General features: G+C 65.2%; 1 protein-coding gene across 1 annotated transcript; it reads left to right on the top strand.

Annotated features, from left to right (window-relative positions):
* Positions 1 to 4,039: 4,039 nt before the first annotated feature.
* Positions 4,040 to 17,065, top strand: NGFR (nerve growth factor receptor). The gene is made up of 6 exons (XM_053965541.1): positions 4,040 to 4,108; positions 8,077 to 8,218; positions 12,368 to 12,727; positions 14,597 to 14,840; positions 15,598 to 15,758; positions 16,643 to 17,065. The coding sequence occupies exons 1-6, from the start codon at positions 4,067 to 4,069 to the stop codon at positions 16,942 to 16,944; spliced, it is 1,251 nt and encodes a 416-aa protein (XP_053821516.1). The 5' UTR covers positions 4,040 to 4,066; the 3' UTR covers positions 16,945 to 17,065.
* Positions 17,066 to 21,162: the final 4,097 nt, after the last annotated feature.

Here is a 21,162-nt window from a genome sequence, read left to right as displayed (position 1 = left end):
GCCGGCAGGGTGATGGATGGCGCTGGAAAACACGGGAAGAAAGGGAAAAAGGGAAGGGGGGAGGCCGGGAGCTGCCCGAGCGGGGGAGGGAGGGAGGGACTGCAGGCCTGGAAACCAGGGAGAGAAACCCAAAGCAGAGCGGGACACCCCGAGGGGAATGGGAGCCGCGTTTGGGGGAGTTTGGGGAGCGCTGGGTCGCTCCTGCCCTGGGGCTTTTGGGGTGCTTGGAGCCTTGGGGTCACATCCCCCATCCCTGTAGGAATAACAGCCCCATTTCCATGGAATAACAGCCCCATTTCCATGGAATAACTGGGCCCATTTCCAAGGGAATAACTGACCCCCCCCCCCCCCCCCATAGGAATAACTGACCCCATCCCTGTAGGAATAACAGCCCCATTTCCATGGGGGAATAACTGACCCCATCCCTGTAGGAATAACAGCCCCATTTCCATGGGGGAATAACTGACCCCATCCCTGTAGGAATAACAGCCCCATTTCCATGGAACAACTGGGCCCATTTCCAAGGGAATAACTGACCCCATCCCTATGGGAATAACAGGCCCATTTTCATGGAGTAACTGGGCCCCATTTCCATGGAATAACTGGGCCCATTTCCAAGGGAATAACTGACACCCCCCCCCCACAGGAATAACTGCCCCCATCCCTGTAGGAATAACAGCCCCATTTCCATGGGGGAATAACTGACCCCATCCCTACAGGAGTAACTGGGCCCCATTTCCATGGAATAACTGGACCCAATTTCCAAGGGAATAACTGACTCCATCCCTGTAGGAATAACAGCCCCATTTCCATGGGAATAACTGGGCCCCATTCCCATGGGAATAACAGGCCCATTTCCATGGAGTAACTGGGCCCCATTTCCAAGGGAATAACTGACTCCATCCCTGTAGGAATAACAGCCCCATTTCCATGGAATAACTGGGCCCATTTCCATGGAATAACTGGACCCCATTTCCATGGGAATAACTGACCCCATCCCTACAGGAATAACAGCCCCATTTCCAAGGGAATAACTATAAGGGCCCCATCCCTATAGGAATAACAGCCCAAATTCCATGGGAATACTTGGAACCCATCCCTATGGGAATAACAGCCCCAATTCCATGGGAATAACTGACCCCATCCCTGTAGGAATAACAGCCCCATTTCCATGGAATAACTGGGCCCCATTTCCATGGGGGAATAACTGGGCCCCATTTCCATGGGGGAATAACTGACCCCATCCCTGTAGGAATTACAGCCCCATTTCCATGGAATAACCGAGCCCCATCCCTATAGGAATAACAGCCCCATTTCCATGGCATAACTGACCCCATCCCTGCAGGAATAAATTCCGAGGTGTGTTATTAATCCATCCTCATTTCTATCTCGCCCCCACCGCGGGATCGGCTTTGTCGGGAAGGGAATTTCACCCCGGTTTGGAGTAAAAGCCGTAAAAACTCCTCAGGCCCCGAGTGTTTAACCCGGGCTCGTTCTGGGGGCTCTTTCGGAGCCCCCCGGGGTGGAGGGAGAGGGGAAACATCCCCTGGATCCCCGCTGGGAAATCTGGAGGAGCCCGAAGGGAGATGTCAGGGGGTGAAAACGCTGCGGGGCCGGGAGGGACTGCACGCGATGTTTCACCCAGCTCTAATTGGCCTTTCGCTAATTAATCCTGCCCCTTTCCGGCACTCCCTCCAGCAGGGAAACCTCTCCATGCGTGACCCCCTCAGCCCGAGGGGAGCTCGGGAGCCGCCAGGAAAACCCGTGGAAGGTTTTTATTGTGGTTAAAAGCGGGGCCGAGCCCTCCCTGTGCTGTGCTCTCACAGCACAGACCCAGCCCTGGCACCGCCCGGCCGTGCCCTGCTGGCACGGGCAGCATCACCGGGAGCCGATTTTGGGTCCCCCCGATGGCCACGAGGCTTTTTGGGACAGTGACCAGCCCCACCTCAGAGCCAGTGGCAGGTGGGTGAATTTTTGGGCGACCTTAGGGGTTGCAACGCTCCGAGAGTTCCATTCCCCCCTCAAAAAAAAAAAAAAAAAACAACCAAAAACCCAGAACCTTTGGGTTTAATTCCGGGAGGTGACACCAGACCTTCAAGAGGTTCTTTGTCACCTCACAGAGCCGGGAAAGGGCCACAGCTGTTTTGGGGACGGGAAAAAGGAGGCGAGTGTGAGTCAGTGAAGAATTCCGCGCGTCCTTTCTCCAAAGGAGCCGCTGGGGTGGGAGCGGGAATTTTCCCCTCAGCCCGGCGCGGATGGAGCCCGGCTGGGCGGGACGGGCTCTTCCAGGGCCGCGGTTTTTCCCGGGATGGTTCCCAGGCTGGCACCGGGACACGGTGGTGGCAGGGACGGGGCTCGGGGACCGCGGGCCACGAGCTCGGTGTCGCCAGCACGGGGGGAGGAGGAGGAGGAGGAGGAGGGGGAGGAGGGATTTATCCAAGGGCCCGAGGAAAACATCTGGATTTGCCACTTGCTGCGGTAAATTAATTGCGGGATCCCGCAGCTGCTCCCTGCTGTGCCAGCCCTGCCTCGCGTCTGCTCCCGGCAATGTCCCCAGGGCTGGTGTCCCTTTGTCCCCTGCAGCCGGAGGAAGCCGGGTCACCCCATCCCGTCCCGCTGGGGCTGCGGCGTCATCGGTGATCCCGTAAAAAAAACCCTTAAAACGCTGGGATTATGGCTGGCATCCCAATCCTGGGTGGGCACCCCCACCCCTGGGTGGGCATCCCAGCCCCCGGGTGGGCATCCCAGCCCCCGGGCACCTCCCGGCCCGTTCCCACCTGGCCCCAGCGTGGCTTTTTTGGCTGCGAACGCTTCTCCATGTGGCTCGCAGATGTTCCGCCCGTGACGAGAACAAACGGCAGCTTTGGCTCGGCTTTAATCCCACAGAAAAGCTGCGAGAGAGGGAATTCCGTGAAGCCCTTGCCGGGCTGAGCCAGCGGGAGCAGCCGGCCCCGAGCACCTCGGAGGCTCCAGAATTGGCTTTTCCAGAGGAAATCCAGCGGAGCGGCGCTTTCCCGCCGTGACCCGCGGGATTTTGGGGATCCGGTGGCTGCAGGGCTGGGAACTGCTGGATTTTGGGAGCCCCAAGAGCACCTGCAAGAGCCCGGAGCGGGGAGGAAACACCTGGAGCTGGACGCGCGCGAGGCCAAATCCGCTGTGCCGTGGCCACCGTGGCCACAGGAGCCACGCCGGGGCAGTGACGGCGAGTCGGGGCCGCTCCCGGTGGCACCAGTGACCCCGTGCCATTGTTGGTGCCCGGGGCTGACGCAGCGCTGCGGGACGGGCAAGGAGCCCTGGCATTTCCAGCTGCCGGCGCTGTGGGATCGGGGAGGGCAGGAGGCCAGGCAGAGTCACCCTGGAGCGCCAGGACAAAGGAGGGTGGCACGCGGGGACCTTTCAGGGACCACGGGGAGCCCAGATGGGATTTCTTTGCTGTGGAGGGCAGAAATACAAAGATTTAATTCAGCCCCCGCCGCGTGTCCCCCTCTGGGCGCCTCTGGGTGTCACCCGCAGGGCTGGGACGGGCCTGGGGTGTCCAGGGTGTCCCATCCCCAGCCCGGGGGTGTTGTCCCTTGTCCCCTGCAGCCGGGGCAAGTCTGGTCACCCCATCCCACCCCACGGGGCTGCGATGGCGTCGGTGACGCCACCCCGGGGACGGCGCCGCTGGGGACACGGCGGGCGCGGGGACAGACGGACGGACGCGGGAGAGGAGGGGATGCCGAGGGGGCTGAAGGACGGACAGACGGCACAGGAGGAAAAAGCGATGGATGGGCTGAAGAGCCCCGGCTGGGCTCGGAGCGAGCGCACCCCAAAAGCGCTTCGTGGGCGGGCGGCGGCGCCCGGGGGGAGCCCGGGGGGGGCCCGGGCTTTGTGTGGCGGCGGCGGCGGAGGGTGCGGGCTCGGCCGCTCCGTGATGCTCCGGGGGCGGGGAGGAGGAGGAGGAGGAGGAGGGGGAGGGACTTGCAGCCCTTTTCTGGCCGCCGCCGCGGCGGAGAGCGGCAGAGCGAGGGCAGCCCGGCCGCGCTCCGGCTTTCGGGGGTGTCACCGGCCCCGCTCCCCCCGCGCCATGGCCGGGCTCCTGCCGCTGCTGCTGCTCCTGCTGCCGGCGGTGAGTGCGGGGAGCAGCGCCCGGGGGAGCCCCGAGAGCCCCGGCGGGGAGGGGATGCAGCGTCCCGGGGGCACCGGGAGCGTCCCCGGAGGCACCGGGGGATGGAGAGTTCCCCGAGGCACCGGGCGGGGGTGGGATGGAGGGGCCCGGAGGCTTCACCCGGGGGTGTTCGGAGGGTCCCGGGGGCCCCGGGATGGGAGCCCCGCGGGTGAGGGGCAGCACAGGCAGGAGTGGGGTCCCTGCCGTGCGGGGCTGGAGGGTCCCGGGGGCACCGGAGAGCCCCGGGGTGGGGGGCGGGCAGAGCTCTTTGGGGTGCGGAGGGAGGGGTCGTGGGGAGCTGGGTGGGGATGGGGGTCCCGCAGCCCCTCCGGTGCCGCTGCCCCGAGCTCTGCCGCTGCAAAGAGTGACGGAGCCCCAGCCCGGGGGGGAGCGGGGGCAGAACCCCCCCAGCGCCTTCATCACCCCACGCACCCCCCGCAACCTCTCCCAGACTTTCCCGGTTCCCAGCTGCCCCGGAGCTGAGGCTGAGAGCCTTTTCCTCCCGGCTGAGCCCTCGCCGTGTGCCCCAGACAAAAAACTTCAGGGCACGGGCAGGGGGGGGCCAGCAGACAGGGGAGTGCCCGGAGTGGGGCCGGGGGAGTCCAAGCCCGCAGCTGGGGCAGGAACGGGGCATTTTTGGGGGCAGGATTTGCCGGGGGTCCCAGGGGGGCCGTCAGGCAGCCGGACACCCCTCGGGCAGGATATTAAAGGCGGAGTTCAGCCGCTCCGTGCAGGGGCTGAGGAGCGGAGCGGGGCTGGCACCGCCGTGCCGTGTGTGTGGGGGGGGGGTCCTTCCCCCCACACCCCCCACGGGATCGGGATGGCCAAACTGCCCCGGGATCGCTGGCACAGCGGGCGGGGGGCAGGAGGGCCCGGAGCTGTCCCAGCCAGATGGATCCCAGCCATTCCCCCCAGGGCATCGCCCTCTCGCCCCTCCCCGGCTGCTGCAGCGGGGCCGTGATGTCCCCAAATCGCCACTTCCCTGCGCCGGGGTCACCTCGGGGGGCTGGTTCTGCCCTCCGGGACTGCACCTGCGGGGCTGGGAGTGTCCCCGGGGGGGACAACAGGGACCCCGGCTGCGCCCCCCCAGCTGTGCCCACACCCCGGGACCCCCTCAGCCCCCCGCACCCCGGCACCCCAGGACACCCGCACCCCGGCACCCCGGGACCCCGCACCCCGGCCCGCCCCGCTCGCTGCTCGGTACCTGCTCTGCTCGGCCCGGGAGCGGCAGAGCCCCCCAGGGCCGGCCGGATCCGCAGCGCTCGGACGCGGCTTCCCGAGCTGCCCAAACTTCGGGAATCGCTGGGAGCCGGGATTTGGCCTCTCCCAGACGCGGTGCTCGGCCAAGAGAGGCAGAGCGCGCCCGCCGGGCTCGGATCTCGCAGCCGGGCTCGGATCTCGCAGCCGGGCTCGTCTCCAGCTGGAGCATCCCCTGCCTGGTGCCGGGAGCTCCGCGGTGCCAGGGCTCCGAAATCCCGCTCGGAGCGGCTCTGTCCTCACCCAGCAGCGCCTGCTCGGGCTCCAACCCGCCCCGGCACGGCTCCAAAAAGCAATTAAGAGCTTCCAGAGGTGTCGCCTGCGCCCTCCGCCCGCGGCCGGGCCGGGCCAGCTGTCAGGATGCTTTATGGCGTTAATACCCGCGGCTTTGTCACCGGGAGCTGCGCTAACAACGCGCGCATTTCCGCGGCCTAACGCGGACCAGGTGCCCCTTCCCAGCCTCGGGGGGGGGCTCGGCGCCCCCAGCCCCGAAGGGAAAGCCCCGGAGCGAGGGGGGCCCGCGGCACCTGGAGCGGGGAATTGCGTTTTGCGCAGCGTTCGGGGAGCGTGGGCGGGGGAGCCGGCGGGGGGTGGCAGCGGCCCCGCGGCGAGGGGACAGGTGGCCCGAGAGCGGATCCGGGTGGCCCGGCCAGGCCCGTCCCACGCGGGGCCGCTCGCAGCTGCCCGTGGCGTGGGGGAGCTGGAACGGAAGATCTGGGATCGTGGCGGGGAAGATCTGGGATCTCTGGGTGCTCTGGGATTGGGGGATGCTCTGGAATCTCTGGAAGCTGTGGGATCTCTGGAAGCTTTGGGATTGAGGGAAGCTCTGGGATCAGGGGAAGATCTGGGATCGTGGGATGATCTGGGATCTCTGGAAGCTCTGGGATCATGATGCTCTAGGATCTCTGGATGCTGTGGGATCTCTGGAAGCTCTAGGATCTCTGGAAGCTCTAGGATCTCTGGATGCTCTGGGATCATGATGCTCTGGGATCTCTGGAAGCTCTGGAAGCACGGGAAGTCTGGGATCACGGGATGTTCTGGATGCCCCGGTGGCCAGCCCTGTCACTAGCCACAGCCAGGCACACCCGGCTGCCCCCAGCCCCATTCCCAGCCTCTGGAAGTGCTTCCCGGGGAGAGGCCGAACCCTGCCCGAGTGGAGCAGCGGGATGAGCTGTGGCCAGCTTGGCCCCAAAACCCCAAATGTGCCCCCACGAGGGGCGCGTGGCCTCACCCCAAACCCCCTCCCAGGGGACATCTGGGGGTGCTGGGAGGATTCCCGATATTCCAACCCCTCCTGCCCACCCGGAGCGGGAAAAGGGTCTGGGAAACGGTTCTGGGAAACGGTTCTGGGAAAAGGGTCTGGGAAAAGGATCTGGAAAAAGGGCTTGGGAAAAGGGTCTGGAAAAAGGGTCTGGAAAAAGGGCTTGGGAAAAAGGGCCTGGAAAAAGGGCTTGGGAAAATGTTCTGGGAAAAGGGTCTGGAAAAAGGGCTTGGGCAAAAGGGTCTGGAAAAAGAGCCTGGGAAAAAGGGCCTGGAAAAAAGGCTTGGGAAAAGGGTCTGGAAAAAGAGCCTGGGAAAAGGGTCTGGAAAAAGGATCTGGGAAAAGGGTCTGGGAAAAGGGTCTGGAAAAAGGGTCTGGAAAAAGAGCCTGGGAAAAATGTCTGGGAAAAGGGTCTGGAAAAAGGGTCTGGGAAAAGGGTCTGGAAAAAGAGCCTGGGAAAAAGGTCTGGAAAAAGGGTCTGGAAAAAGGGGCTGCCAGGGCGGGCTGGCGGAGCCGCGGCGGGGAGGGGGAGCGGCCGCCTCGCAGCGCAGGGTAATTGGAGCACTTTGTCATTCAGCTGCCTGGAATTGGCGCTCCATTGTCTCGGCCCCGCCGGATGCGGCGTGCGGAGCTCCGAGCGCCGCACCGAGCGCGGGGACGCGGCCAAGGCGCTGACGAGGCCGCCAGATGCTCCCCCGAGCCTCTCCCCCCGCCTCCCCGCCCGCCCCTTCCCCAAAATCAGCCGTGGGTGGGTGGCAAAGGGACGGAGCGGCCCCGGGGCTGCGAGCAGAGGGAGCAGGGGGAGGGCTGGGACCTGCGGGACGCGGCTCCCGCACCCCCCGTCTGGCCAGGAGGGGTTTTGGGGAGCAGCTCGCCCCTCCCCGGGCTGCAGAGGGCCCGTGGGGGTGGCCCGTGGGATGTTCGTGGCTTTCGGGGGCGGTGACAGGTGGTACCAGCGGGGACAGCACGCAGGGAGGTCACCGAAGCTCCTGCTGCCCCCCTCAGTTCCTCATTTCCGTCTCGTTTCTGGGGCCAGGGGGTTTCGGGGGGCAGAGGTGCCACCCAGGCTCTCCAGACCCTCCGCCGAGGCAGGAATTTCTCCTCTCCTCTCCCATTCCTCAGGCTGGGAAGGGCTGAGCCCCCCGGGACGGCGCAGCGCCCTCAGGGGAGGCGGCTGAGGGAGCGACAAGGACAAACTGAGGCCACAGCACCCCAAAACACCCCTGGGGCTCCCTCCAGCCGCAGAACTCGGCAGGGCCTTCCCCTGAGGAGTGAATTTTGCCTGGAAAAGCGCTTTTCCCTCCCAAACCCGCCTGTAGCACGAGTGGGGTGTCCCCAGAGCAGGCCCTGCGCTGGCTGTCACATCCCCCGGGGTGACAGGAGTGACCCCCGGGCTCTGCTCTCCCGCCAGGGCCCCGCCGGCGCCTCCAAGGACGATTGTTTCTCCAAGCTGTTCACGGCCAGCGGGGAGTGCTGCCGGGTCTGCAACGTGGGCGAGGGCGTGGTGCAGCCCTGCGGGGTCAACCAGACCGTCTGCGAGCCCTGCCTGGACAGTGAGTACCCCCAGCCCCCGGGACAGGCCGCGGGCTCTCCCCGAGCATCCCTCGTTCCCTCCTGGAAGCGTTCCCGGGTCACCCCTCTGCTGAGCCAGGTGGGGCTCGGGCCGCGTTCCGGGGAAAGGATTGGTTAAAACGGGAGATTCTTCCCCCAAAATGGGAGTTTTGGGGCACGGGGAGGGGCTCAGCCCCACAGCGGAGTCTGGGCAGAGCTCACAAGCCCGGGGTGGGGTTTGGGATGGTGCCGTGCACGGGAGGATCCTGGGGATTGGGATATTCCCGGATTCCCTGCTCTGGCACCAGCCCCCGCCCTGGGGATCATTCCCAGCCCCGTCCCCGCTCTCCCTCTCACCTGCTGGCCCAACATTTATCCCCAAAAAATCCCCCAGCCCACCCCGGCTGACCTCAGATCCACCCCCAGCCTCGTCTCCCGTTTATTTATTTATTTTTATTTCCAACCCCGCAAAGGCCACAAAAATCGCAGCAAAACTGAGGAGGGAGAGGCAAACCCCGGCAGGGAGGGAGGGGCAGGCGCCGGGAGCGCCCTGCCCGCGGCAGGCAGCGCCGGGAGCCCTCCGGGGCTGGAGGACGGGGATCTGCTGGGGATCTGCCGGGGATCTGCTGGGGATCTGCTGGGGATCTGCTGGTTATCTGCTGGGGATCTGCTGGGGATCTGCCGGGGATCTGGCAGGGATCTGCTGGGGATCTGCTGGGGATCTGCCGGGGATCTGGCAGGGATCTGCTGGGGATCTGCTGGGGATCTGCTGGTATCTGATGGGGATCTGCCGGGGATCTGCCGGTTATCTGCCGGTTATTTGCCAGGGATCTGCCAGTTATCTGCTGGGGATCTGCCAGTTATCTGTTGGTTATCTGTTGGTTATCTGCCAGTTATCTGCCAGTTATCTGCTGGTTATCTGCCGGGGATCTGCCGGGGATCTGCTGGGGATCTGCTGGGGATCTGCAGGGGATCTGCCAGGGATCTGTTGCTTATCTGCCAGTTATCTGCCGGGGATCTGCCGGGGATCTGCTGGGGATCTGCTGGGGATCTGCAGGGGATCTGCCAGGGATATGTTGGTTATCTGCCAGTTATCTGCCGGGGATCTGCCGGGGATCTGCCGGGGATCTGCAGGGGATCTGCAGGGGATCTGCCAGGGATCTGCCGGGAACAGCGGTGCCAGCCCGGCCGGGGCGGCTCCAGGGAGGCGATGGGAGAGGGGGAAGGGCCGGCGCGGGGCTGGGAGGGAGCGGACAGGAGGCAGAGGAGGCTGGAGGAGCCGAGCAGGGACAGAGCAGAGCCAGGGCAGGGCTAAAAATACCTCAGCGTCCTGAGAAATCGATGGACGGCGCTGCCTCCCTGCGCCCGGCCGGGAAACGGGGCTGGATCCCTCCTGGCTGAGGGGATGGATCCCAGCGAGGGATGGACCCCAGCGAGGGATGGACCCCAGCGAGGGATGGATCCCAGCGAGGGATGGATCCCAGCGAGGGATGGATCCCAGTGAGGGATGGATCTCACCAAGGGATGGATCCCAGCGAGGAATGGATCCCAGCGAGGGATGGATCCCAGAGGGGGATGGACCCCAGTGAGGGATGGATCCCAGTGAGGGATGGATCTCACCAAGGGACGGATCCCAGTGAGGGATGGATCTCACCAAAGGATGGATCCCAGTGAGGGATGGATCCCAGTGAGGGATGGATCCCACCAAGGGAAAAACCTCCTCCCCACCCTCAGCTCTTCCCTGAGAGGGATTTTGGGGTGTGGAGGGAAGGAAACCTGCAAACACCACAGCCGTCCCTTGCTGGGATGGGGAGAGGACCCCTGCGGCCCTGGATCCCCCCGGACCCCCCCGGATCTCCCCGGATCTCCCCAGATCCTGCTGCCGCGGGCCGGGCAGGTGGAGGCAGCCCCGTTCCTGGCACAGCCTGTGCCCCAGGAATGCGGGCACGGCCCAGGGCCGAGGGTCCCCACCTGCACCCCGGGCTGCCTCCTCCGAGCACTCCCTTGGACGCGTTCCCGACCCGCGGGGGGAATCGTTCCGGAAAAAAATCTGCTGCAACCAAAGCCCGGCCCCCGCCAAAGCCCGGGGGGGCTGCCAGAAACCACCCCAAAAGGGGGGGGGGAGTTGCTCTAATTCCCCCTTTTCCCCCCCATTCCAGCCCTCCCCGGTGCCCGGGTGCTGCCTCATGATTTATTTATCCCTCGCAGCCTCCGGGGGAGGGAGGGATGGGGTCGAGGGGCCCGTTTGAATCTGGGCTGTAATTGCTCAGCTCAGATACCTTCGGCTGCCACTGCAAATGTGCCCACTCAGCCGAAAGCCTTTCCTGGCCACTTCCCCGCTCTAATGGCGCCCATCAATAATTCAGGATAATGCGAGGGATGAGCCCAGGTTAATGGGAGCCGCGTGTGCCGCCCCGGGGCTGCTCCGGCGCTGCTCGCCCGGCCGGGCACGGGGCAGGGGCTGCTCGGCCACCGCGGGGCTGGCGGCGGCGGGGACAGCGTGCCCAGGGCAGCCGTGGCTGGCCCGTCCCCGGGAGTGTCCGAGGACGGGCTTGGGAGCAGCCTGGGATAGCGGGAGGTGTCCCTGTGCATGGACTGGGTGGGGTTTAAGGTCCCTCCTGACCCAAACCATTCCAGGATTTTGGGATTACGCATCCCCTGCAGATGCAGCGAAAGCCTCAGGGGAGGCTCAGGACACGGGGGCACAGGGTGAGGGAAGGTGCTGGGGATGGGAAAGATCCGCTGCCGAGGCTGGGATGGGACCGCCGGTTCCCGGGGGTTTGGGGCGCCCCATCCCCCTCTGGAGCAGCCCGAAATTCCTGTCCCAAACAGCTCGGTGTCCCCAGGGAAGCTGCTGGGAGCAGGAATCCATTCCCAGCACCATCCCTGGGGCTGACCGGGGGTCGGCACGAGGCCCAGCAGCGCAGGGATCGTGGCCGGGCTCCCCGGCCCCTTCTCCATCCCTGCGGCTGGAATTTCCCCGGGACGGGGCCGGGGCTCCGGTGGGATCGCCGGGAGCGGCCGGCGCGGGGGCAGCAGCAGCTGCGTCCTCCAGGACGGGCTCCGCTCCCTCTTCCGGGGCTAAAAATATCCCCGAACTCCTCCGGGAGCGGGCACAGCGAGGCGCGGGGATTGATTTCCCCGGCAGGATGAAACCGGAGCGCGGGAGCCGCGGGGTCAGGCAGAGTCAGCGGTTCGGCGATGTCACCGCATCGCTCCGCCAGCCGGGGACACGCGGCCGGGCAGGGGGCGCGGGGGACCCCCGGGAGGATGCGGAGGAGAAAGTGACGGGATGTGAGGAGCGGGGATGCCCGGAGGGACCGTCGGGAGGTCGGAAATGGGAATAAAATCAGGAATTAGCGGCGGGATGTGAGCAGAGAGCGCGGGGATGGGCAGCGCAGCCAGGCTGGACCCCCGCGGAGCTGGGAATTGAGGCGGGAATGGTTTGAGGAGGCGGGAATGGGGATGATGTTAATGGGAAAGGCAGCCTGGAAGGATGCTCCAAAGTGGGAATTGCTGCGGGAATGGGGAAGGTGTGAATGGGCTGAAGAGCCTGGAAGGTGCTCGGAGCTGGGAATTGTGGTGAGAATGGTGCAGGTGTCAATGGGAAAGGGAACCTGGAAGGATGCTCCAAAGTGGGAATTGCTGCGGGAATAGGGAAGGTGTGAATGGGCCTGGGAGATGCCGGAGCTGGGAATTGCTGGGGGATGGGGAAAGCGTTAATGGGAGCAGGGACCTTTGGTGGATGCTCAGAGCCGGGAATCCAGGCGGGAATGGGGAGCAGAGCCTGGAAGGTGCTCGGAGCTGGGAATTGTGGTGGGAATGGTTCAGGTGTCAATGGGAAAGGGAACCTGGAAGGATGCTCCAAAGTGGGAATTGCTGGGGAATGGGGAAGGTGTGAATGAGAATCTGAGCCTGGAAGGATGCTCCAAAGTGGGAATTGCTGGGGAATGGGGAAGGTGTGAATGGGCCTGCGAGATGTGGAGCTGGGAATTTCTGTGGGAATGCAGAAAGTGTTAACGGGAAGCTGAGTCTGGGGGGGGCGGGGGGTGGGCCGCAGAGGGGGAACCCCTCTCCCCCTGACCCCAGAGGGAAACGCTGGGATGGGAAGCAGGGATTTGATCCCAACCAGCATCTCCCGGCCCCCGCAGGTGTCACCTTCTCGGACACGGCGAGCGCCACGGAGCCGTGCAAGCCGTGCACGCAGTGCGAGGGGCTGCAGAGCATGTCGGCGCCCTGCGTCGAGACCGACGACGCCGTGTGCCGCTGCGCCTACGGCTACTTCCAGGACGCGGCCAGCGGGAGCTGCCGCGAGTGCCGCGTCTGCGAGGTGGGCTTCGGCCTCATGTTCCCCTGCAAGGACTCGCAGGACACGGTGTGCGAGGAGTGTCCCGAGGGCACCTTCTCCAGCGAGGCCAACTTCGTGGACCCCTGCCTGCCCTGCACCACGTGCGAGGAGAACGAGGTGCTGGTGCGGGAGTGCACGCCCGTGGCGGATGCGGAGTGCCGGGGTAAGGGCCGTGCCCGGTGTCGCTGTGTCATTGTCGCGGCTCTGCCGCCGCCGCAGGGACACTCCCGGTGGGGCTGCCGAGGCGCGGCTCGGCCTGGCTTTGGGCAGCGGCGCTGGGGTCTGGCGGTGCTGGGCGAGAGAAAGGAGCTGGGGCTTCCTGCCTGTCCCTGTCGGTGTCCCAAGCGCAGCTCCAGCCCCGCGGGGAAGGGTGAAGGGGGGAAACGGGGCAGAGCAAAAGTCGGAGCTGCGCCGAGCTCCTGGAGGAAGCGGGGCTGCTCCAGAGGGGCTGATCCAGAGGGGCTTCTCCAGAGGGGCTGATCCAGAGGGGCTTCTCCAGAGGGGCTGATCCAGAGGGGCTGATCCAGAGGGGCTGATCCAGAGGGGCTGATCCAGAGGGGCTGATCCAGAGGGGCTTCTCCAGAGGGGCTGATCCAGAGGGGCTGATCCAGAGGGGCTGATCCAGAGGGGCTTCTCCAGAGGGGCTGATTCAGAGGGGCTGATCCAGAGGGGCTGATCCAGAGGGGCTGATTCAGAGGGGCTGATCCAGAGGGGCTGATCCAGAGGGGCTGATCCAGAGGGGCTGATTCAGAGGGGCTGATCCAGAGGGGCTGCTCCATCCAGAGGGGCTGCTCCATCCAGAGCTGCTCCAGCGGGGCTGATCCAGAGGGGCTGCTCCAGAGGGGCTGATTCAGAGGGGCTGCTTCATCCAGGGCTGATCCAGCGTGGCTGCTCCATCCAGGGCTGCTCCATCCAGGGTTGCTCCATCCAGGGCTGTTCCAGAGGGGCTGCTCCATCCAGGGCTGTTCCAGAGGGGCTGCTCCATCCAGGGCTGCTCCGCCGGGGCTCCTCGGCAGGGCCAGCGGCGATCCTCGGGCAGGAGCGGCGTCACTGCCTGCCCCGAGCGCGGCGGGGAGAAAAGCGCTTTGTGCCGGCCGCCGCCGGGCCGGGCAGCGGGGCAGCTCCCGCGGAAGGGTCGAGTAAATGGAGCCACAAGTCAAGGACACAGGGCCGGCTTTGTCCGCGGCCGGCTCGGGAGCGGCTCCCAAAGGGCAGCGGGGGCCGGGACACGGCAGGGCAGGATGCCACCAACCCCCACCAACCCCCCCTGCGACAGCGCTGCGGCCTCGGGGCCGGCGGGGCCGAATTCCAGCCTGGCACAATCCCAGCCCGGCGCTGATCCCAGTTTGGTACAATCCCAGCCCGGCGCTGATCCCAGGGGGCTGGCAGGGGGGTGGCAGGGCGAGGTCCCAGCTCCTGCCATGATTCCCAACTCATTCTCACTCCGGGATGGGCTGGGGGACGTGGCCCGGCCCTGGCACCGGGGAGAGGCCCGGAGAGGGCACAGGGAATTCGGGATGGGATGGGATGGGATGGAATGGGGCACCCACGCGTTTCCCTGGGGCAAGACCAGACGGATCCGGTGCTCCTGGGACACGCCCGGGTGTGGCAGGAGCGGGGTCACTCCCGGACGGAGCCGGCAGGGGCCGGGAAAGGGGCAAATCCAGGCCCTGGCGCCGCAGGGGCGGCTCCGTGCGGGGTGTGAGACACCTGGGCTGCCTCAGCCCGCTCCTGGCGTGGATTTGGGGCGGAGGGGGAGCAGCTGGGGCAGCTCCGCTGGATTTGGGGGCCGGCAGCAGGAGCTGCGCCCCAAGGGAGCTGTGCTGGGACAGCGCTGACAAAGCCACGGCCACCTCCAGCCACCCCCGGGGCAGGGGACAGCTGTGGCTTGTCCTGGAGACAAGCCAGGCCAAGCCTGGGGACAAGGGGACGTGGCAGGGCTGTCACCTCTGCCATCCCCACAGCCTCGGGAGGAGATCCCTGCGGAAATGCCCGTCCTGATCCCCATTTCCCTTCCCCTCCGCCCTGGCAGGACTCCACCCTCGCTGGACGACGCACGCCCCGGCCCTGGGGACCTCTGAGAGCCCCGAGCCGGCCACCAGGGAGCCGCTGAGCACCGAGGGGGTGGCCAGCACCGCGGCGGACACGGCCACCACCGTCATGGGCAGCTCGCAGCCCGTGGTGACCCACGGCACCAGCGACAACCTCATCCCCGTCTACTGCTCCATCCTGGCCGCCGTGGTGGTGGGGCTGGTGGCCTACATCGCCTTCAAGAGGTACCGGGCCACGGCCAGGGACGGGGATTTGGGGAGGGGGGAACAGTGGGACCCCCGCTCCAGATGTCCCACAGCCACAGCTGCCACCACTGAGGGCACCAGGCTGGGCGGATTTCCAAAATTGTGTCAGGGGTGAGGTGGCTGAGGGGTGAGGGGGGAGGTGGCAGCAGGGTGGGGGACCCACTGCACCCCTGTCCCTGTCCCTGTCCTTGTCCCTGTCCTTGTCCCTGTACTTGTCCCCTGCCCTGTCCCTGTTCCTGTCCCTGTCCTTGTCCCAGTCCTTGTCCTTGTCCCCTGTCCTGTCCCTGTCCTAGTCCTTGTCCTTGTCCCCTGTCCTGTCCTTCTTGTCCCTGTCCTTGTTCCTATCCTTGTCCCTCTCCCTGTTCCTGTCCCTGTCCCCAATCCTTGTTCCTGTCCCTGTCCCTCTCCCTGTCCCTGTCCTTGTCCCAGTCCTTGTCCTTGTCCCCAGTCCCTGTCACTGTCCCTGTTCCTGTCCTTGTCCTTGTCCCCAGTCCCTGTCACTGTCCCTGTTCCTGTCCTTGTCCTTGTCCCCAGTCCCTGTCCCTGTCCCTGTTCCTGTCCTTGTCCCTGTCCCTGTCCTTGTCCCTGTCCCTGTCCTGGCACCAGGACAGAAACCAGAAACTGGGCCAAACCCCAGGGGAGGTGACAAACCCCAGGGGAGGTGACAAGCCCCAGGGGAGGTGACAAACCCCCGGCAGCCCCTGGGGACGTCACCTGCGTGTCCCTGTGGCCGCAGGTGGAACAGCTGCAAGCAGAACAAGCAAGGGGCCAACAACCGCCCGGTGAACCAGACGCCGTCCCCCGAGGGCGAGAAGCTGCACAGCGACAGCGGCATCTCCGTGGACAGCCAGAGCCTGCACGACCAGCAGCCCCCCGGGCAGGGCACCCAGGGGCCAGGTGGGACCCGCTGGCACAGCCGGGGTGGGCAGGGGCCGGGCAGGGACACCCGGGATGGGTGGGGACATCCCAGGGATGGGGGAGGGGGACAATCTGGGGTGGGCAGGGACACCAGGGATGGACAGGGAGGATGGACAGGGACACCTGGGATGGGCAGGGACAATCTGGGATGGGCAGGGACACCAGGGATGGACAGGGAGGATGGACAGGGACACCTGGGATGGGCAGGGACAATTTGGGATGGGCAGGGACACCCTGGGAATGGAGAGGAGGGATGGGCAGGGACACCCAGGGATGGACAGGGAGGATGGACAGGGACACCCCAGGACGAACAGGGACACCCTGGGGATGGACAGAGACACCCTGGGGATGGACAGGGACACCAGAGATGGACAGGGAGGATGGACAGGGACACCCAGGGATGGACAGAGACACCCTGGGGATGGACAGGGATACCCAGGGATAGACACCTAAGGATGGGCAGGGACACCAGGGAAGGACAGGGAGGATGGACAGGGACACCTGGGACGGGCAGGGACAATTTGGGATGGACAGGGACACCCCAGGATGGACAGGGAGGATGGACAGGGACACCCTGGGGATGGACAGGAACACCCTGGGGATGGACAGGAAGGATGGACATGGACACCCCAGGATGGACAGGGGCACCCAGGGATGCATAGGAACACCAGGGATGGACAGGGACACCAGGGATGGACAGGAACACCAGGGATGGACAGGAACACCGGGAATGGACAGGAACACCAGGGATGGACAGGAACACCGGGAATGGACAGGAAGGACGGACAGGGACACCCGGGAAGGGCAGGGGGGACGGGCACGGCCCCCTGGGATGGGTTTCAGGCCGTTTTCCCCCCTCGCAGCGCCCAAGGCGGACGGGAGCCTGTACTCGGCGCTGCCGGCCAGCAAGCAGGAGGAGGTGGAGAAGCTGCTGGGCAGCTCGGCCGAGGACACGTGGCGGCAGCTGGCCGGCGAGCTGGGCTACAAGGAGGACCTGATCGACTCCTTCACGCGCGAGGAGTCGCCGGCCCGCGCCCTCCTGGCGCACTGGGCGAGCCGCGAGTCGGCCACGCTGGACGCGCTGCTGGCCGCCCTGCGCAGGGTCCAGCGCGGCGACATCGCCGACAGCCTGGCCAGCGAGTCCACGGCCACCTCCCCCGTCTGAAGGGCGGCCCGGGGGGGCTCCCCCCGCCCCCTCTGCGCTCCGGCGGGGAGGCAGCGGGGTCGCTCCCGGTGCCGGTACCGCCCCCTCCCCGCGCCGACCCCGCCCGGCAGCCCCTGACGGTGTCGTGGGGGGGGGGGGGGGGGGGGGGGCTCAGCCCCACCCCGATCCCAAATCCCGGCTGCGGCCGGAGCGTTCCCAGCCCCGGGAGGCTGCGGGATGGACGGACAGACGGACAGATGGACACGGCGGTGACCACCGTGCTCTCAGCCCTCTTCTCTCCCCCGTCCCAGCCCCTTCTCCCTGGGGCTCCTCTTCCTCCTGCCCCGCCCCGTCCCCCTCCGGCGCCCCCAAATCCGGCTGCTTTCCCCCAAAAGCGGGGGAAGGGCGGGGCTGGAGCGCCCCGGAGCCGCTGGCCCGGGATTTGGGGGCTCTGAGGGGCTGGGGGAGGGGGCCCGGCTTCCTACACTGTGAAATTTGGGGTGCGGCCTCCCCGCAGCTCCGCGGGGCTTTGTGGGGAGCAGCCGGGACCGGCCCGGACACCGAGGAGCGGATTTTGGGGTGCCACGACCCCCCCCGTGGGCGCTGCAGGGGACACCGAGGGGACACCGAGGGGACACCGAGCGTCCCACGGGGACACTGAGGGTGGAGAGCGCTGACCGAGCGCCTGCCCCGGTGCGGGGACACGCCCGGGCTCCGCTCCTCCCTCCCGCCCTGTCCCCGCTGTCCCCGAGCTGCAGGGACCGGCCCGAGGCCACCCTGCCACCCTTGCACTGTCCCCGCTGTCCCCACCCCGCTTGAAAGGGCTCCCGCTGTGCCAGCACTGTGAAGGGCGGCTCGGAAATGTCCCCGCGGGTCCCCCGTGGGTGACCCCGGCACCTCCCCGGGGAGGGGACATCGCTCAAGGCCATCTGGGGGGGTTCGGCCCACGCTGGGCGAGCTGGGGAGTGGCCCGGACTGGGGAGTGTCCCCTGGGCTGTCACCAATCTCCTGGCAATGTCCCCTGAGCTGTCACCAGCCTGGGGAGTGTCCCCTGGGCTGCCACCAGGCTCCCAGCGATGTCCCCTAAGTGGCCACCAACCTGGGGAATGTCCCCTGAGCGGCCACCCGGCCAGGGAGTGTCCCCTGGGCTGTCACCAGGCTGGGGAGTGTCCCCTGGGCTGTCACTGTGCTCCTGGGGATGTCCCCTGGGCTGTCACCGTGTCCCCTGGGCTGTCACTGTGCTCCTGGGGGTGTCCCCTGGTCTGTCACCGGCCTGGCAATGTCCCTGGGCTGTCACCAAGCTCCTGGGGAGTGTCCCCTGAGCAGCTCTGGGCTGGGGATGTCCCCTGGGCTGTCACCGTGTCCCCTGGGCTGTCACTGTGCTCCTGGGGATGTCCCCTGGGCTGTCACCGTGTCCCCTGGGCTGTCACCAAGCTCCCGGCGATGTCCCCAGAGCTGTCACCAGGCTGCCAGCGATGTCCCCAGCGCTCTGCCCGGAGCAGCCCGAGGTGGCCGCGCTGCCAGGTGAGCCGGGCGAGGCCCCGGAATTTCATCCCGAAATTCCTCCCCGAAGGCAGAGCGGGATTTTCCCGGCCCTCCCGGAGGAGAGACTTGTAAATAGGAACTGTGCTCCGTGTGCCCCGCCTTGGGGACAGCCCTGTCCCCTCCCCACTTCCAGGTGGGAATTCCCATCCCAACCCTTCGGTCCCGCCTCATTTCTGGCCTTAAAGACTCCCCCAAAACCCCGCGGCAGGGCTGGGATGCTCCCGGGACAGGGACCGGAGCTGCCCCCGTGGGATTCCAGATCCCCCAAATGTTCTGGAAGTTTCCCTCCCTGCTGCGCTCCGGTGATGGAGAAGCTCGGGATGGGGTTTGGGGGATTCCAGCCAAGAGGAAGAGCCGCGCCCGGCTGGGAGTGCTGCAGATCCCAAACTGCTCCCAACACCCAAATCCTGGGAAATTTGCCCCACTCGCAGCAGGGGCTGGAAAATCCCAGCTCCTGCCAGGCCGAGCCACACGATGGGATGGATTTGGGAGGGATTTGGGATGGATTTGGGGTGGATTTGGGATGGATTTGTGGTGGATTTGGGGTGGATTTGGGGTGGATTTGGGATGGATTTTGGATTAATTTGGCATGACTTTGGGATGGATTTGGGATGAATTTTGGATGAATTTTGGATTAATTTGGCATGACTTCGGGATGGATTTGGGATGAATTGGGGATGGATCTGGCATGAATTTGGGATGGATTTAGCATGAATTTGGGATGGATTCGGGATGAATTTGGCATGAATTTGGGATGGATTCGGGATGAATTTTGGATGGATTTGGGATGAATTCCATCGCTGGCCACCTTCAGGTGGTTCCCACTGCTCTGGGTTTTTTGGAAAAGCGACTCCAGCACAAACTGAGGGTGCCTGGGAGGAGGTGCCCGGATCCAAACCGAATTTCCTGGGCGAGCCAGCCCGGCCCAGCCTCTCCCGCTGGGAATTCTTTTCCTCAGGACAGCTCTGCCTCACTCTCAGGTTTTCATTGCCATGGGAAAGGGATTTCAGCACCCGCAATCCCAAAAATCAGATTTTCAGGGCCGAGGGAACGGGGACAAACTCAGCATCCAAAGAGGAGCCGGGGGCTGCCTCAAACATGGAAATAAAATTCCAAAAAAAAACCCAAAAAAAACCCCCAAAAAACCCAAAACCCCAAACCCAGGAGGGAAACCCAAGCCAAAGTCAGAGCTCGTTTCGTGTTGTACCAACCCCGTGTGTTCCTCCACCCCCCACTCTGTAATTCCAGGGCCGATTTCGTAGGAAGTAGAAGGATTTTTGGGGGGGTTTTGGGGGGTTTGGGGGCAGCATGAGCCGGGGGGGATGCACGGGGGAGGCCCGGGGGGTGGAATTTGTCCGTGTGTATCCTTGGGATGCCAATAAAGAGCATCGTTGTCGTTGTCCCGCTCGCTTCTTCCTGCTCTCCCAAAAAAAACCTGGGAATCCAGCGTGGGGAAAAGCTCTCGACGCCTTCCTGGTGGGATTTTCCCCCTTCCCATTCCAATTCCCATTCCCGTTCCCATTTCCATTCCCATCCCCGTTCCCTTTTCCATTCCCGTTCCCATTTCCCATTCTGATCCCAAATCCCTGAATTCCCAGAGCAGGAAAAGCAGGAAACAAGGAGGGCTTCGTGTGTGGGATCAGGGACAACAGCCAGATTTATGGGGAGAGAAGAAAAAAAAGGGAAAATTCGGAATAAGGTCTGGAAGGGAGCCTGATGGGCTGTGGGAAATCCCTGGAAATGCTCCTTCCCCCTTTTTATGGGAGTCTGGGGAGGGCCAGAGCTGCTTAATCCCACATCTGCTGCCAGGGGGGCGACAGGGACAGATCCCTGCTGGATCCACCGGGAAAAATCCCCAACCCCTCCCCAGCCCCAGGCCCTGGGAAAACGCAGCAATCGCTGGGGAAAAAAAAAAAAACAAAAAAAACAAAAAAAACCAAAAAACCAAAAAAACCGGGGGGAAAATTTCCAAATTTAACTCCACGGAGGCGCTTTTCACTCACCCCCCACCCGGGGGGAGCCGGGGGCTTCCCTTGGAGCGGGACGGAGCTGGGAAAGGAAATCTGGGAAAGGAAAACCGGGAAGGGAAAGTTGAACTTCCCGGAGAGCAGCGGCTCCCGGCCCAGCTGCAGCTGAAATCCCAAATCTCCCCGGAATTTCCTCCCGTCCCCCGCGGCTGCCTCCGGGATCTGCCCCCAAAACCTTCCAGGTTTCCCCGCAGGTTTCTCCCAGCTGCTCACCCCGGATTTTGGGGCGCAGCGCCCGCGGGGAGAGGGGGGTTGGAGACGTTCCCGATCCCAGCGGGATCCCCGGGAGGGATCGGCCCCCCTCCCCCGATCCCCCCCGATCCCCCCGGGCAAAATCTGCCTCCCAGATGGAGCCGCATTCCCAAATAATGGGAAGCAGTTGGAGCAAAGGGCGCTGGTTCATCCCCCCAGGCCGAGCTGGAGCCAAGGATTTTCCAAAATATCCCGCGGGAGGCGCATCCCGGGCACGCGGGACCCCCTTTAACCCTTCCAGGACCCTCGGGAGAGCCGGGAATGCCCCCCCCGGCCCCCCCAGGCCGAGTGCTGCCCCCGCTGGAATGGGATTTGATTCCAATTTCCTCCTTGAATCCCCCCCCGGCGCGGGGCTCCCGACCCTGGCACCGCCTCCCGCTCCCATTCCCGATCCCGGCCCCTTCCCAGACCCGGC

The sequence above is a fragment of the Vidua chalybeata genome, chromosome 26 (assembly GCF_026979565.1).
Source record: "Vidua chalybeata isolate OUT-0048 chromosome 26, bVidCha1 merged haplotype, whole genome shotgun sequence".
NCBI lineage: Eukaryota > Metazoa > Chordata > Aves > Passeriformes > Viduidae > Vidua > Vidua chalybeata.
Note: the sequence above shows the minus strand (reverse complement) of the source record. Positions and strands in the feature narration are given on the sequence as shown.